Below are 18,231 nucleotides of genomic sequence, written 5' to 3' on the forward strand. Positions count from 1 at the left end.
ACTAGGGTGCAGCATTTTTGTCCATTGCCTGTAGAAATTCCGCAGTCATCCCCATGAAGATATGGATGCCCACTGGTATAACTAAACCCCTTTCTCTGTCTTGTCTATTTAGGTTGTAAACTCTTCAGGGCAAACACTGTCTACTACTCTTTGTACAGTGCCTAGCAGAATGGGACCCTGATTTTCTATGGTTCCTAGGTCCTACTGCAGGGCAAGTATTCTGAAAATCTTTACTAGCTGAAGCATTCAAGGAATTAAGGAGGAGATTTTAAAGGCCACATAGGCCAGTTAAACACCCACCTTCCACTGAAAGTCAAAGGCAGCTGGGTGCCTAACTTCCACATGTGCCTTTGGAAAAAAAAATCTCACCCTATGAGCATGAAAATAATAGTTTATAATTACACGTCACCTGCCCGACACCAGTGTGCTCTAGGTAGCTCAATCAAAAAACCAGAATAAACTAACATTAAAATATTAAGATGGACATAACATATAGAGGTCATTTGGTTTTGTTTAAAAATAAACAGTTGTAGCCATTACAAGATGTGTGCAATGCTGAAGTTATAAAAGCCATTTAGAGAGACAGGATAGTATGCAAGTCTGTTATTTCTGGCAAAACTTCAGTTCAACTGCGAAAGGAAAGTCTCTCTTTTCTGGGAAAGAGAATCAAGTTGAAAGATTTTTTTTTTAAAAAGAAGGAACTAACAATGCCACAGATTCCTCAGAATGTTCAATTCTGCGCAGATACTAGTGACAAATGTTCTTGTTCTAACTTGGCTGGAATCTCTAGGGAAACTCCATTTATTTTTAAATGTTCAAGGTGTTTATAGGAATGTGGCTTTTTCTTAGTAATTATGACATGTTCAAATCATGTATACTTACCAATGATAGAAATAGGCTTCCTAGCAAAACGAAGCCTTCCCCATAATCCAACATATTTACTACGGCATCCTGCTGACCATAGGCGAACCACATACTCCGTTCCAAAAAACACCACTAATACAATTTCCTAGGGGAAAAAGATAGGGAACTAGATTAATTTTCTAGTTTACATATTCTCTCTCTTCTCTCAGATGACATTAAGGAACTCAGAAAATGAAACGTAAAACTTGGAAAGAAGAAAAGTATGCAATATGCCAAGAAGATCCAAACTACAAACCCTCAGGAAAACTGTGTAAGCAATGGGAAATGTATGATAAAGAATATGTTTAAATACCAGAATGGCACGCTGTTTGGATCTTCTCTATGTGCTAAAACTGAAACCATTCTGTATAAATTTACTTGGCTTCAATAATTCAAACAGAGAGTTGCTTGACTTAGCCAAAGAAAACAAGGAGACTCTACGTTCACAAGACAAATATTTTGCTAGTCTATCTCATTTCCAGAAAAAGTACACTGTACACACCATTTGCAGTATCATCTTAGCCAGCCATTTACCCATAGCCTAAGTGCAACTCACACTTTTAAAAGTAACATTTCTGGTACCAGGTTACAGCTTGATAGTTTCCAGGCAGTTTTAAAACATGGGGTGAAATCCTGCCCCCAGCCCCTAAAGTCAATGGGAGTCTTCAGCAGGGTTAGGAGTTCACCTATGGAACAAAGTGAAGTGAGGGTTGATAACTATGGTCCAAAACGGGGCTAAAGTTCTGAGCTTTTGTAAGACATGTACAAGAATATGGTTCAGGAATTTGGTTAAAACACAGTTCTGTGGCAGCGATGCTACCAGACTGAACATTAAACATTTCAGGGGACTGACCCAGGAGTTTCCAAAGTGTACAGTGAATGAACTGGAAGGGTCTAACATCCATCTGCATCTGTCAGGGAAAGAACAATACAAAATTGGAACTTAGTATGATTTTCAATGCACTTTTATCTGTGTTTGAAATCCCCAGACGGTAGCTTTTTGTCAATTAGCGTGTGAAGGAGTTTTGATTATATTTTTTCAAAGTAACAGAAAGTTGCAATCCCATATTTCTTTTATTTAGAAGCCACATTCAATTAGTATCTAGCCTCACTGAATAGCCGAGCTTAGCTCCAAGTAGAAATCATCCCCTATTTAGAGCAAAAAGGGAAAATAACCATCTTTAATAGAAGCTGTGGCTTCTAAATGAAAATACCCAGGACTTGGCATGTAACGTTAAAATGTTCATGAGGTATAATGTTCTATTGCCTTTTAATTATATTTTAGAACTAAACTGCTTGGTTTGTTGGAGACACAAGATGGGTGAGATAATATCTTTTATTGGACCAAATTCTGTTGGTGAGGGAGACAAGCTGAAGTTGGTCCAATAAAAGATAGTACCTCACCCACCTTGCCTCTCTAATATCCTGAGATTGACACAGCGACAACAACACTGCATGCACCAATGGTTTGTTGGAGCAGTTTGGTGTCTGAGTAAACTAGAATGACAAAAGCCAAGCAGTTCTTCAGCATCTGAGGAGCCCAATTGTTGCTGAAGAGAATAGGGCATGCTGCTAATCAACATTTGTCCTCTAAGGCTAAATAATATTACTAGTCTGTGACATCTATGCCTGTATGTCATGATATTGCACAACTGGATGATGATGATGATGATGATGATAGAAGAAAAGTGCTGAAGAAAGTGACCACTTTTAGCTTACACACAAGGGTATTTTTAATTAATTAAAGTACTTAAGGCGAAATACTAGTCCCACTGACGTCAATCAGAGTATTGCTTTAGAGGTTAAAAGAACAATAGGGCTGCTGAGGGAAAAAAAAGAGCAATGATGCTTATTTATCATGGGCCCAGTCCACAGACCTTAATGGGAGTCGGACTGGGCTCTAAAATTCCAGCATTCTGATGGTGCATTAAACTGCTCATCCCTGGTAGCTAAGTCATGCAGGTGCAAGTTAAAGACACTACAACATTTTTCAAAAGGCAGGAGGACATCAGCCAACATTCCTTCTCTTAACATGACGGGCTCTAATACCCCAGGCTGTCTGTAAGTTGTTGCCAGGTGCAACAGGATAGCTATCTCAATTGTCTACAAAGTTACTGTGCTCCCAAGAGCTTTCCGGGTTCAAGAAAATTAAATGATATTGGCTGGGTCCTTGGCTGCTATAAAGATGGAAATTGGCCAATTTACATCAGCTGAGGATCTGGACCATAGTCTATTCTAATGTGTGGAAGGAATAAACAGGAAACCTTGGGAGAATTTTATTCAGAAACATTTGCTACAACAACATTTTTTGAAAACCTAATGGGCATTCATTTGTAACACAATACAAAACAATACAATATACTATGCCTAACACAGTAACTTCACATGCAGTAGGATTCCCCTTTTGTTTAGCTAAATTAAATACATTTTAAACCTACACTGAAATTCAAATGAGAACTCTATCCTGTCTATTAAAATAGTGATTAGTACTAAGACAAGACTGTTGTCTATTTTGTTTATGACATTGTACTGATTTATAAGATATAATATATTAGTACATTTCTATATCGTAGCAGGCTAATATAGCCTCTTTCATGACTAATATGAAGGAAACTCCCTCAGTGAAAGCCAATGACAAATCATTAAGCAGAGAGCTAGCTGTTTCTTTCATACAAAAGAAGTTATTTGAGCAACAAACCTATGGCCTCAACTCATATGTGCTGTACACACAATAGCGTTCAGACTGCCCAATGGGGATTAACAAAACAAAAAAAGAAAAGATTTTCTTGAAAGGAAAAATGGGAAAGTTAAATTTTATGCACAATAACAAATGCAATTTTTGTATCAAAAACTGTAGGATTATCAAGATTATAGTTTCATTATTATAACAAAAAGGGGGAAACCAAAGCCTTGGCTGTGTTTTGTTGGTTTTTTTAAATGTGTGTGTTTTTTGTGTGCGAAATTTGCATTAGAGTTGTGTGGTTTTTTTTTTTTTAAAGACTCTCCATGGTTCATTGGATAACAGGAACACTGGCAAGTATGCAAATGTGGGCTGTCCCAAAGACAATGAAACAGACATGTAGTCAATGGTTACTGTCATCCAGTTCTTTGCGTGACATGCAGACAAGCTTAGAGAACATTGATTGTTCTATAGACTCCTGTGACTGGAGGGAACGACCAGTCGGCTTACACCAAGACACATTTTTCACTCCTGACGTTTTGATAAAGGCTTATTGACCTAAATGAGACCCAAGTTATTCAGGGAACATCAGGGGTGAAAGTGCACAAGCTGTTCTTCATGGTCATACACAAAAACTCCAGGTATCCATTAGCAACTGGCAAATTCCCCCTCCCCTACCCGTGGCGGTGTGACAGACAAAAGTGTTTTTAATATCTTGCCTTGTATACGCGTAATAAGTAATCTAGTGGGGGAGGAGGTGACAGATGAATTTTTGTCACTACATTTACATGTTAACTCCAGATAAATTGCAGACAGGAGTGAGAAAAGTTATTGATATATAACTCATGACAGTCATTACAAAGACAAATTTAGCTGTCCTCATGAACTACTGGAATATTTCCTTCACAATCCCTTCAGTAGCTGAGGTTTTGGTGATTTTTATGGTAATTTTCTAAAACAATATGCACTATTTTACAAAAGTTGCTGGAGGCCTGATTCTCATCTCACACTGGTGTCAACTAGGCGTCAAATCAATTAAATGAAGAGTTACACTTGTATGAAACAGAACTGTAGGTCACATCTCACACCTGAGACTTTTAATAAATCTGAGTTACACTAGGGATGAATTTGGCCCATTATTTATTGAAAATACTTTTTCTGGCTGCTTGGTTAGCACACGTCCACTGAATGCATTGTCTAGAAAAGGCCAATGTGTTTTTGCATGTGACCCATGGACCAGCAATAATGGAACAAGAATACAAGAAGATTTAAAACAAAACCAGCAGAGTGAAAGAAAATGAGGGAGGAGAAGGAAAAATGGAAGGGAAAGGGGTAGGGTGAACAGGGAAGATGAGAAAGAATGGTTGATTTGGAAGAGGAGACTTTTTTGCTGCAAACAGAAGGCACTGCATTATGGAATGGAGTTGGGAGGGCTTGCTGAACCAGTGCAGCTGTAATTCTTATGGCATCCCCTTCCACGTGAAGGGGAAACCATTGTAGATTACACCATATCATCCTAACCTGAGCTAGAGGCCTCATTACAGATGTACCATTAAAATGACACAAGCAATGCTTGCAAAATGACCGAGGAAGCACCTGTATGCATGTGGATGCATAGTATTGTGCAGGCCCGGCAACCTCAAGACACTACAGACGACTGTTTCATGTAACTTTTTCACCTAGTATAGACAGTCCTCTCATTGTTCTCTTAAGGCAGGATTTTCCCTTGAAGTTGCACTATGTTAGTTGAAATATATAGAATGCAGCAAGATCAGATAGCCTAGGCAAACAGGTAAGCACACAGACTTGGAGAAAAAGTCAACAAGAAGGTAAACGTCCTGACTTGACTGTAGCAGAGATTTTAAAAAAAGAAAGAAAGAAAAAAGAAAATTATGTTTTCCACATACTCAGAACGATGCATATTGAGAAACTGAAAGTGCCAAAAACTGCTATCAAATATATAGGAGGTTTCAGTTTAATTTTTTTTTTCAAATATCTTACACTCAATCTTTACAAGTTAAAAACAACATTAAAAAATGTTAAAAGCCAAAACATTTTAGCTTCTCCTGCAGAGCCTTTATCTTTACTTTAGAAAGTTTAGCGTTTGCCAAAATTCCTTATCTAGTATATTTGGCACTGACTGATGTGGGTTAAACTAATAGCAATGGAAAACATTAAAAACAGGGTAAGAGTATCACGCTTCTATCTTCAGAGTTCCATAAATTAGTCCCAAGTTACTGGACATCAGTAAAGCCTTTTATAAATGTTTTTAATTAGAATGAAATAATATTTACCCAAACCTACTCATGTTTTGAATAAGTGAAGCTTATGATGAAAGAGAGTTGGAAAAGCTGCTTGTTTTGCCTTTCTATTTCCCCCTTAGTCACAACTGGGAGCATAGTACGATAACTCTGGGGCCTATGAAGATCCTGCTGGTATGTATTTTTAGACTGGAATTTTCAAAAGGAACCAGACAATCAAATCGTATTGAATTTCAATAGGAGTTGGGCACCTAACTCCCTTAGGCACCTTTGAAAACCTGAGCCTTGATGTCCTTAGTTTTCTTCTCACTAGCTTACTCCAAATCCCAGTGAAGGCAATGGGAGTTTCTCCACTGACTTCAAAAGACACTTGAGCAGGCCCCAGGTGTGGCATTTCTGAAACATAACTTTGCATGTTAAGGCACACTCTCTGAGCACCTGTGTTTCTGACTGGAGTTTTCACATACAGTCATCTTTGGCAAGCCTCTCCTCTGCAACAAAATCCAAAAGGTTAAAGATGAGATTGAGCAAGAATTTGTGCACAGAAATGACACCAAGCCTTTACACTTAGTTTATGTTACTGATTTTAGTTTGAAGTTACTCGGTTATGCATACAGCAACATCTTCCCCCCACCCTTCCACAGAATGTTCTATTAACTGGTCTTTAAAACTGGAATATTTGGCAAGCAAGAGGAAGTGTCAACCTCCTCATGTCTGCCAAAATGATAAAATAACTCTTTTCTGTATATTTCAGGAACATGTACTTCAGGGCTTCATAAAAGTCTCTGGAAGAAATTCATACAGGGCTCTATCCTGCAGAAGAGGGTGGAGCAGTATGACTCCAATCCAGCCAAGTACTTAAGCACACACACAACTGAAATCCCATTGAATTCAACAGCACTACTCACATACGTAACTTTAAGCACATGCTTAAGTGCTTTTGCTGGATAAATGCCAGTGTGTGCTCAGCACCTTGCAGGATCCAATTCACAGTATTTAAAAAGAGACAGGGGTGAAATCCTGGCCTCAGTGAAGCAGGGGCGGCTCTAGGAATTTGGCCGCCCCAAGCAGGGCGGCACGCCGCAGGGGGCGTGCTGCCGGTCGCCGGTCCCGTGGCTCCGGGGGACCTCTTGCAGACGTGCCTGCGGAGGGCGCGCTGGTCCCGCGGCTCCGGTGGAGCATCCATAGTCATGCCTGCAGGAGGTCCACCCGAGCCGCGGGACCAGTGCACCCTCCGCAGGCATGACTGCGGAAGGTCCGCCGGAGCTGCCTGCCGCCCTGCCGGCAAAATGCCGCCCCAAGTGCGCGCTTGGCGCGCTGGGGTCTGGAGCCAGACCTGCAGTGAAGTCAATGACAAAACTCCCATTGACTTCTATTGGGCAGGATTTCAACCCCAGAACGTGCGTGTATATTCTTCTCCTCTCTCTATCACGCACACTCTCACACACACCCCTTTTGTAGTACAGACAATATATTACAGAATCACAGAAATGTAGGGCTGGAAGGGACTTCAAGAAGTCACCCCAACAGGTGTTTGTCCAACCTGTTTACAAAAACTTCCAATGATGGGGATTCCACACCCTCCCTTGGAAGCCTATTCCGGTGCTTAACTATCCTTATAGTTAGAAAGTTTTTCCTAATATCTAACCTAAATCTCCCTTACTGCAGATCCAGAATGGAAAGGAACAGTCAGAAACCATTAAAGATTCAGTGTAAGCCCTGCAGTCTATATTTTTTCCTATAGGAAACTTTGCATGATTAGCACTGTTTACACAGAGGCTAACCATTTTCCTATAACTGATTATTTTTGCCCTGTCTGCTGTCTCATCTTATGGTATTTATTCAACAGCCTTCCTCATTCATTTTCACAAAAAGATGATTCTCCTCCTCATCATCCTGCATTGTGCAATTCATAAATCTCCCCCCCCCCCCCCGCTTCACAGTGGACATCCAATTTATTAAATGGGCCGTTTCTTTCAGAAAGAAAAAAACTAAACCATTATCTGTCTTACCCAAACTGCAGCACCACCATTTATAAGGAAGGATCTGTCCATTAGCAACCTAAATATTATAACTTTCCCCGCAAGAGCTTCATTTTATACATTTAAAATGAAATACAGGGCTGCCCAGAGTGGGGGGCAAGTGGGGCAATTTGCCCCGGGCCCTGCAGGGGCCCCCACGAGAATATAGTATTCTCTAGTATTGCAACTTTTTTTTATGGAAGGTGCCCCTGAAATTGCTTTGCCCCAGGCCCCCTGAATCCTCTGGGCGGTCCTGGTGAAATATGAAGATAGATCTTAAAATATCAGTTAAGGGCCAAATTCTGTCCCCTACTGTGCACACAGTCTGACAAAAACAGCACAAAGATCATTAGAAATCAGTAGTTTCAAATATACTAATTAATGTGGAGATTTTGTGTTTGAAGCCAGGTTGCGGAAGTAAACAAAATTCAGTGCAGGCTGGTTGAAAATCTGTGAAGAGTTTTAATGAAAAAATTAAAAATATGTTTCATTCCATGGGTTTCAAAAAGGAACAATTTTTTGTTTGTGAATTTTTTTTCAAAAGCTGTTAATTTTCACTTTTGCCTCCTCTCCGTCCCTTTCCCCCCTTTTTCATTTTATGACTGAAAGAGGGGAAAGAAAATAGCAAATACAGAGGAAAAAAATGGAAGGAGGAAAAAATGAAATCTTGAATATTTTCATTTTTCACTTTTTGTTAAAACAATGGAAAATTTCAAATAAAATGTTTTTTGAAAAAAAATGCTATTTTTCAAAAGATGAATTTTTCATTTTACAAATTTTGAACAGCTCTAATTTTAAACAATTGCTAGGGATTTTTGGTACATTTTGTATATGCACATCTGCTGAATCATCTGCAGATTTAAGACAATAAGGAGGAATATTTTGAATGTGCCATGTAGAAAATTTAGAGCCTGACTGTTCCTTCTGTGGAAAAGTTGCAAGATGGGGCCCTAAAAGGGAGGAAATCTCCATGAAGTTCTTTCCCCTTGAATAGTTATCTCCCTGGTTATCTCTTTGAAGAGGTAAGGTTGGTCCCCTCCCTCTTCTCCCTATCAAATGGGCAGTGGGAGACCAGGGGCTTCCACACACAAGCTCTGTGGTTCTGCAACAGACATGATCTTTGCAAGTCAGATCCCACATCCTGTAAGGATGACTTGACTGGAATGGTGCTGGCAGGAAGTCCCCAGATCTCAGGTGTCTTCAGGACCCTTCTCCCACTTAAAAAAGGAACCCTGCATAAAAGGGCGAACATGGAAAAGTATTATAGCCGCAGGACATCCTTCTTCACCTTGAGCTCCAGAGCAGGAAGCGTAATGTGTATTTCCCACACACACACCCTTAGCCTTACTCCAAGCCTGCTCACCTGTGCACCCTCCACAGAGCCCAGGAAAGGGTTATAGCTGAAGCCCTCCCTTTAGCATTTTAGGCGATCCTCTGCATGTAGATGAGTATGGTTAAGGTGCTAGCCTGGTTCCTAGGAGACCAGGGTTCAATTCCATCCTGCATGACTTTGGGCAAATCACTTAGTCTCTCTGTGCCGCAGATCCCCATCTGTAAAATGTGGGTGACAGCACTTCCCTAGGGGTATTGTGAGATGCACAGACACTACTGTAATGAAGGCCATATAGTTACCATGCCTGGATGGATAGATGGATGTAGGGGATACCAACAGGCCCATCAATATTTGTCTCCCTCCAAATGGGTATGCTGAGCAACTTGGTCCCACAGAACTACTGTCCATGCTACAGTTAAAAATTTATGCTAACAATGACTATGTTGAAGAGTGGTTCTTCCTAGCACAGTTCTAGCATGATTTCCCTACTTGGTGAGGGCAGGGATGTTTTTCCTCAGATTACCGAGGGACAAAGCTGTGCTATAGATTTATCTGGGGAGTTGTCCTCTAGCAGAACAACCCCTCTGTCCATGTTGGTCAAACTATTTAATCCAAATCTTAAGACTGATTACTACTCAAGTCAGGCAAAACCAATGACACACGAAAATATAAGACACACACCGTGCAGCAGCTGTGCTTGGAATTATTGGTTTAATTTCATCCCAAACAACAACAAAAAAGGAACATTTATCCCAGAATTGTCATAAGTTCACTATTTAGGCCTCACTCATGGCTTTGTTATACGCCTCAGGCAACACAAGTCACGCTCTGCTTTCCGGTTTCCCTCTGCTCACAAAGGGAAGTAGCCTGTTCCAGGCCTTTGCCTGACACAGTGTACTATCCCTGGCACACTGGCTTAGGTATGCTAGCCAATGCATGGGGATAGTCCCTGTCCACTCGCACAGGGGGAAGGAGGATACGTAGCAGATGCTGCTCTCCTCCCCACAACTGGGAGGAGGGGAGGTAAGAGGGTGCCTTATGCCCTTGCACAGCCACTTAACTGGGCCAAAATCTGACCCTACTTTTTTAAATTTAAAGAGGAAAAAGTCCACATTTTCCCCTTGCACTAGATTACTGGTTTGTTATTTCAACATTTACCTTTAGTTTGATTAAATGTATGGTACTGTAACATGATGAGCAGCAGGGGTAATTATGGAAGTGCTGTCACAGCTCCATAGTTAAGGCAGCACTGAGTATTACACTTAAAGCATGTTGTGTGTGGATATGTAAATTTTAGATAATCAGTTGATAGTCTGTCACAAACTCCCCTCAGAATTAATTTAACAGGGTTTGACTCTGCAGAATACCAAATGGTTTGAAACCTTGCTGAAGGCCTGTAAAAAAAGGAGTAAAATATTGAGCTGGGGACATGGATCTCAGCATCTCACTTAAGTTATGTACAACATCATTACAGATGTTAACTAAATCTGCAGATGATACTAAATCGAGAGGAGTTGCAAACATCAATGGGGACTGAAAAATAAGACAAAGAACCAAAAGTTATTAGAAAAATGAGTAGAAAATGAAATTAGACAAAGGCCGGTTAATATGTCAAAGGAAAAATCACTATTCAACAGGAGGAAGAAGTTTGGGAAGAAGTAGCACAGGAACAGAATGAAGGGTGATGTAGCGGACAGAAAATTAGCCCTCAGTTTGAAGAACTATCAAGCAGCAAAAAGGTAGATGCAACCTGGTCTTCTTGCATATAGGTACCAAATTCACGGTCATGAAAAACGTGTCACGGACCATGAAATCTGGTCTCACCCCGTGAAATTTGGTCTTTTGTGTGCTTTTACTCTATACTATACAGATTTCATGGGGGAGGCCAGCGTTTCTCAAATTGGGGGTCCTGGCCCAAAGAGAGTTGCAGGGGGGTAACAAGGTTATTTTAGGAGGGTCGCAGTATTGCCACTCTTACTTCTGCACTGCCTTCAGAGCTGGGTGGCTGGAGAGCAGTGGCTGTTGGCCAGGCGCCCAGCTTTGAAGGCAGCGCCTGCCAGCAGCAGCTCAAAATTAAGGGGGGCAATACCATGCCATACCCTTACTTCTGCACTGCTGCCTTCAGAGTTGGGCTAAGACCCCTACAGTTATAACAATGTGAAATTTCAGATTTAAATATCTGAAGTAATGAAATTTATGATTTTTAAATTTCTGTAACCATGAAATTGACCAAAATGGACCCTGAATTTGGTAGGACCCTACTTATAGGCATCAGGCCACAGAATATGGAGGCATTGTCCCTCTCTACTGTGTAGGGCAGGAGTGCAGATCATGACCAGAGCCCCCAGAGGGTTTGCTAGGAAATGCCGTGGGTCCATGGTGCTCCTCAGTGTCACATTTCCAGCCCCAATGCAGCCCCTGAAGAATGTAAACATGGCTTCTGGTTCTGTGTGCTGAGGGGAGCTAGGCCGGGCCCCAGCTCCGCTCCTGCGCCTCTTTGCAAGTAGGTGACAGGAAGAACAGAGATCAAGATAGCTCCTAGTACCCACGCCCTTTCCTTCTCCAAATGAAGGACAGGAGGGAGCAGTGGGCCTGGAGCTGCTGGAGAAGAAGGTTGTTGGGGATGAATGAGTTTGAGGGTGGGTAGAAGAGGCAGATGACCAGAGGGGAGGGGAAGGGACTGCGCTTGTATACTTCATCTAGCACAATGGGGCCACAATCTCAAATGGGGCCTTTAGGTGTTAACATAATAATAAAAAAAAAACCCACCACCACCAACTTCAGACTTGGCCTGTGAGGCACTGAGAGCCTTCAACTCCTACTGACTTCAATGGGAGCGGAGGGTACTCAGCACCTTTCAGGACAGATCCCTTAAACATTGGGGTGCAAAGGAAGGGAACATAGCACTGTATGGGGAGGGGAGAACTAGGCCAAAAGAGGGGGAGACAAGAAAAGAGAAGCACCACCACTGAAAACAGGATGGGAGAGAGAAAAGAGATACAGATTTTTAAATTTGAGCAGCATCACCTCTCTCATCATCCTGTATTGTGTGAGGCTAGATGGCAACTCCTATTTTCAGGCAAGATAAGTTTTGAAAATGATATGACTCCAACAATGAGGTAAGTCACCAATGGCAGGACGCAATTTAAACAGATTATCAGCTAACCCAGAGCTAGATTTCTATCCCAAGCAACGACAATATTCTGCAATAAAAGTTTAGCTATTTTTAAATTTCAAATGAATTGATTTTTATTTCAACCATCACCAGATTTCTGCCATAGGAGAAAATGAATTTTGAATAAGTTCTTTTTCAGAATCAGCAGAAGGTGAAGTGAGAGAAGGCTGTGAAACTTTTAAACAAAAATTCAATGTGATCAGAAGCCAGGCATTCTTTTTACACATGTGGGCAATCACTGGTCAGTTATTGGTATCACACTCCCTGATGATAAGAGTTCATGTACCATATTTCTATTTGACATTTCCATAAACACAACTTGCTTGTGCCTCAACATACTTGAATTCTCTCCCAGGTCTGCTCCAGGGAATATGCATCATGCTCTTCCACACAGCTGCAATAACAGTCACACACTAAACCTGTAGTCCAGGCACTTAATACACCTCACAGGAAAACACATGTGCTAGTTTAAGCTAATAAAAAACCCTCTCAAATGCCATATGTGCAGAGCCCATTCAGTCAACATTTTAATGTTGCTTCTAAAGTTTGTGAAGGAGGAGAGGAGAATTATTTGACATACAAATAAACCTCACTGAAGGCAACAAAGTCAGCATTGCAGCTAAGTGGCAAATAAGCTTCACATACTGAAGGCAAATAGTTTCCTTCTCTCTCTGATTTACCGGGTGAGTTCCAGTCAGTAAGTGTAAAATGATTGCGGCTAATCCTGATTCACTGAATGATATAGGCATACCAAGATGGGAGTTAATTTATATCAAGCAAAGTACTAACCCAGTACATATTCTCCCTAGAGCGTTGATAATGTTCCAAACAGACCAAACTACACTTCCATTTCCAAAATGAAGATTTTGGCCAGATCTCTCTGAAGTTATATACCCCATTAACCAAACTACCGTTACGTGCAAAGACTTATATTTTTAGTCCATTTTAGATTCATGTTTCTATCAGTCTCAGGTCCAACATAAATAAATGGTGCAACAGAGGCAGCTCTTTGCAGAATTCAGAGTTATGGAATTAGTATGCTAGTTTTGTGGAACTCCCTTAATTCACAATCACATTTTCCCCCTTCCAAACAAAGGACAAATGCACCATTCATTGCTGGGAAAAAAATTCCCTGAAAACTCTCTCAATGACAGTTGGACAGACTTCCAAGATAACACATGCCTCAAGAAAATACTAGGTATTAAATGGAATGAATTTATAAGAAATGCCAAGATTTGTCAGAGAGATCAACAAAGCCTTATCAAAAAAGTTATCCAAAAAATATAATGAAAATACCTGGCACGTGTGTTAAGAATGAAGCCAGAGCATCTGTTATGGCAGGCGTGCATTGGGCAGCTGGAGGAACACATAAAAAGGGCCGACCAAAAGAATCCCTTTGCCAAAAATTACTCAGAGATGGAAAAATTTAGCAGAGGATATGCAAAGAGCGGCCCGTGACAGACATGCATTAAGCGACGTTCGAAGACGCCGGAATTATTCAGATTCAGAAGTTTGCACTAGAGTCTCAAAATCACTGCAATTACTGGGACAACAGAATAGCAGTGATGTCGTTGAACTATACTAATCTCTTGTGCCAGTTAAATTATAGTGGTGCAATAGCACCACTATATTACTGCATTATTATTAAGTTTGGGTTCATTTTTTTACATAAAGCAAGGATTCCATCTTTGTTTTAATGTGCATCTTCCCCAAATTTCTAGTATGTCTTTTGTATGGAATAGCTGAAACCTCTGGGGATTTTAAACTAAATCAGTCACTTAGTTTAGGAGTTAAATTTCAGAAAAGTGGGACTTTTAAAGAATTTCCAGTGTCCGACCTTTTTTCAAATCCCCTTTGCAATGAAATGGATGGATTATTAGCCTTCAAACTTTATATCCAGTTAAAACTCATTGCCAGTTCCTTTGGAGTGTATATTTGAAAATACTAGTTTATAATTAAGCACATTTATTATTTTTTGCCTCTCTCTTTACATTATATTCACAATTTTCCTCTACTCAAAAATAGTCACTGTTCCCATAATTTACTATTTGGTATTTGTACTGTAGTAATGTCCAGGAGCCCCAATCATGGAGCAGGACCTCAGTGTTCTAGGTGATGTACAAACACAGAACAAAAAGATGTCCCCTGCCCCAAAGAGCTTCCCAATCTAAGTAGGGGGTTGAAGCTCATGCTCTCACTAAAGATACTACTACTACATTAGTAGGGGAGTGTAGGTTTGTGCCCCTGCTAAAGATGGTCACTGTTTCCAATTGTTTTGAGTAAAACTGAAGCCACAGGCTGCCCTCAAGAAAGATGACTGCCAATTTCTCTAACACCCACCATCATTCTTCTCAACCTAGCGTGACCAGATGTCCTGATTTTATAGGGACAGTCCCGATATTTGGGGTTTTTTCTTATATAGGCTCCTATTACCCCCCACCCCGTCCCAATTTTTCACACTTGCTGTCTGATCACCCTATCTCAACCTTCAAACCAAATTTGTGACAAAAGCAATGAAAATGTAAGACAAATGACTGAAATATGGATCTTGTGTCTGTTATGTGTGTCATATATGATACAATACATACAGGCCCCTATAACTTGAGCTAATTATCCTTTATATAAAGCCACTAGAATTAGGTGGTTGGGCATCAGGACTTCTTGGATTAATTCCCAGGTCTGGGATGAGAATGTAGTCCAGTAGTTAGAACAGGGGCAACACAGTCAGAGAGCCCCTGTTTTCTATTCCTGACTGTGGGAGAGGAGTACGTCTAGTGGTTACAGACAGCATTCCCAAGCACATCGATTTGCCAATTTCTTTCTCAGTGGATAACAGTAGGATCTGACATATTAAGGACCTGGGCTTTCTCTTCAGCTCTGCTAAAAATAACCATGTTGAAGGGCCTTAATTACAACTTCTGCTTCCCCACAAACATGTAACACACTGCATACTTCCCTTGTACACAAATATCAATTGCTAATTTGCTGAGATTGTAATTGAACAGCTGTATTTTACTATGAGGGAGATTGATAGTGTGTACTAGGTGTATCCTTATCAGCTGGCTGCAAAAGTTCCATGGGTCAATGCAAAGTCTAATCAGTGAAAACAAGCGAGGCATGAGGGTATAGTAAAGCAGCATCCCATTACTTGGCATTTCTATGCTTTTTAGGGTTTGCATGGGGGTGGGGGGAATATCACACTTAACCACCTTAATCCCTAAGTAGAACAATTCAGAGCAGGCAGCATATTTTTTCCCTAAATGACAAGGGAATAGAAACATTACCCTGTTCAACCTACAGGCTTTCATTAAGATTCCATAAGAAAATGGCTTTACATATACAGAGGACTGATTTACATTAAGGTCCTTTTGCACTGTTCTGACAATGTAGGGGGGCTTTAGAGTGGGCATAAATTACATTTACACCTATTTTAAAGGAACGTATAAATGAGAATCAGGACCACAGAGTCTTATCTCCTTTCCAATCCTTCAGTTTTATGCCACACAACTGGGTCAAAAGTGCAAAGTGTTTTCTCTTCAAATAATACAGACCTCTAGTGGATGCACATTGCAATTGCAGTCAACATAAAAACCTTCATCCTGCAGTAAATGTTGCCCTAAATATTTATCCAACAGAAATTGCTTACCACACATCCCAAGTTTTCACTTGTCTGAATCATGCCCAATTGGAACTGAGGTGGAGAAGGCAAATAATCTCACTTTACTTGTCCCGATGTTTAATGTATATAGTCGTTAAGCAGGGGTTCTCAAACTGCTTTGCCTCCAGCATTTATAATGGTGTTAAATATATTAAAAAAGGGTTTTTAATTTATAAGGCGGGGGGTGTCACACTCAGAGGCTTGCTCTGTGAAAGGGGTCACCAGCACAAAATTTGAGAACCACTGTAAAGCTTGGTGCATGTTTTTGAAGCATTGTTGCATGTCCTTGCATCACTAGATGCTTTTATCCCTGTCCTTGGAGAGCTGATTGGGGCAGATCCTCAGATGGTATAAACTGTCATAGCTCCATTTATTGAATCTGCTCTAACAACATTCCATTATCATGACATCATATTTTTGTCCCAGTTGACAAATTCCTAAAGCTAGCAATGAAGCATCTTTTTAAATGACATGTTTTGTAGCACTCAAAAAGTAGTTTATATAGGCTAATACTGTCTTGGGGTTTGCAGTTTGTGAGTACTAGCAACAAATAATTTATGTTAGGAAGAAACAAAATTACTTCCTATCAGGTCTTAAATCGTTTACCATGAAGAAAGCCACAAAAGTTCTGATTTTAAACACATTTTATGCATGAGTTGCAGATTGTTGGAATGATATCTTCAATTAACTTGTATAATACTCTTTAGTCTATGAGCTAGAAAAGACTGGTGGTTGTATGCTAAGTGTTTAGTTTTCAGTGCAACAGGAAGGGGTTAGCATTATGGGACTCCTGTTAGTACCAGGAGTCACATGTTGCTGACTAAACCAGCACTGTGCTAAAAGGTAACTCAGAAGGATGGATCTTATTTAATTCCATGTTGAATAGAGGGTGGGTAAGCTTAAAAAAAGAAAAAAATAAATAGGCCATTACAAAACTGGAGATATTTGTACACTCTAGCTGGCTCGTACACCCCTGAACTGATGTTTTCCATGGAAATTCTGGCTGTGTTAGCTTTGGCAGCAATTAAAGGCTCTTTCTGGAATCTTTAAAAACATCCAGGAGTGCCTTTCAACTTTTATTCATGCCCTGTGACTTTGCTTTTATTAATTAAAGCAATAAAAGCAGGCTGGTTTCGCCTTACTTTCAACTCATTTTAGTGTTAGAAAAATTAAATAGATAAACCAGCCAAAAGCTGGGCACATAGAAACTCCACACAGGTATGCTATTTCTCTTTATTTTGAGAGCTCAGATGCTTTTCTTGGGATCTCTAAAACTTCCAGTAGTTTTGTGTACTTGGTCTAAGAAAGCATCATGACAAGGAGAGAGAAAAATAAGGAGAGGTTTGAAAGTTTACCCTGTTTCAAGGTGTCAGTTTGTACCTTTCAGGTTATTACATTTTACTGCTGTTCAGTACAATGTGTATTACTGAATCACATACAATATGATCATATGACTATGCAGCAGAATTTACTCAATTCTGGTAGAAGGAATATTTCTGGCATTTTGTTTTATCTGAGTCACAGTGCTAAAATTTGGCTTAAAACTTTAACACTATATGGTCTATTCTGCAGTCACCACAGCAAGCCAAGTTCTGACTCATGTTCACACCAAATGTCACCCTATTGCATGAACAGTCCCACTGAGGTCAATGGAAATACCCTTTAGGTCAGGTACTATCAGTCATGAGTAAGTACATCAGACTCAAGCCCTGTATGTGGGGAGGGGATGGTTACATTTGTAAATCCCCAAGAATGGATGGGAGAGCATACTAATTAATGTGTAGCACAATGAAAATTTTTCATAAGTTTGTATCCATATATCCATTAGCACCCCCCCCACACACACACACTATTCCAAATACTAACTAAAATGTTAAGATTCTCACTTACAGCACATGTAATACATTTCATTCATGTTGTGTGGGCAAAAAAACATGACAGTTATACCACATTACTTAAACACTAACTTGCTGGCTAAACAGTGACCAAATACGAAATATGAAAACTGTCTACAAGTACTTGAGTATTGTAAACATCTGGGGTGGCTTGGGGGGATTGATGACAGTTGTCCTATTAGCTTGGAGTAGTGGGATAAAATGGAGTAAAAGAAAATAGAAGCTATCAGAAGGCATGCCCTGAGAGTGAGGTTTACTGGATAGGGTAATTCTTCCCCCTATAAATGGTTAACATTTAAACTGCA

At 40.3% G+C, this 18,231-nt stretch overlaps 1 protein-coding gene across 4 annotated transcripts in view; it reads right to left on the reverse strand.

The window, feature by feature from the left end:
* The window catches only part of KCNQ1 (potassium voltage-gated channel subfamily Q member 1), a 552,595-nt gene that overhangs the window by 381,786 nt on the left and 152,578 nt on the right, over positions 1 to 18,231 (reverse strand). For all 4 annotated transcript variants that reach the window (XM_039537861.1, XM_039537860.1, XM_039537864.1 and 1 more), the window contains exon 3: positions 883 to 1,009. In XM_039537861.1, the coding sequence (XP_039393795.1) occupies positions 883 to 1,009 (127 nt within the window). The remainder of the gene's footprint in view (positions 1 to 882; positions 1,010 to 18,231) is intronic.

Source organism: Mauremys reevesii, linkage group 4 (assembly GCF_016161935.1).
Source record: "Mauremys reevesii isolate NIE-2019 linkage group 4, ASM1616193v1, whole genome shotgun sequence".
NCBI classification, from domain to species: Eukaryota; Metazoa; Chordata; order Testudines; family Geoemydidae; genus Mauremys; species Mauremys reevesii.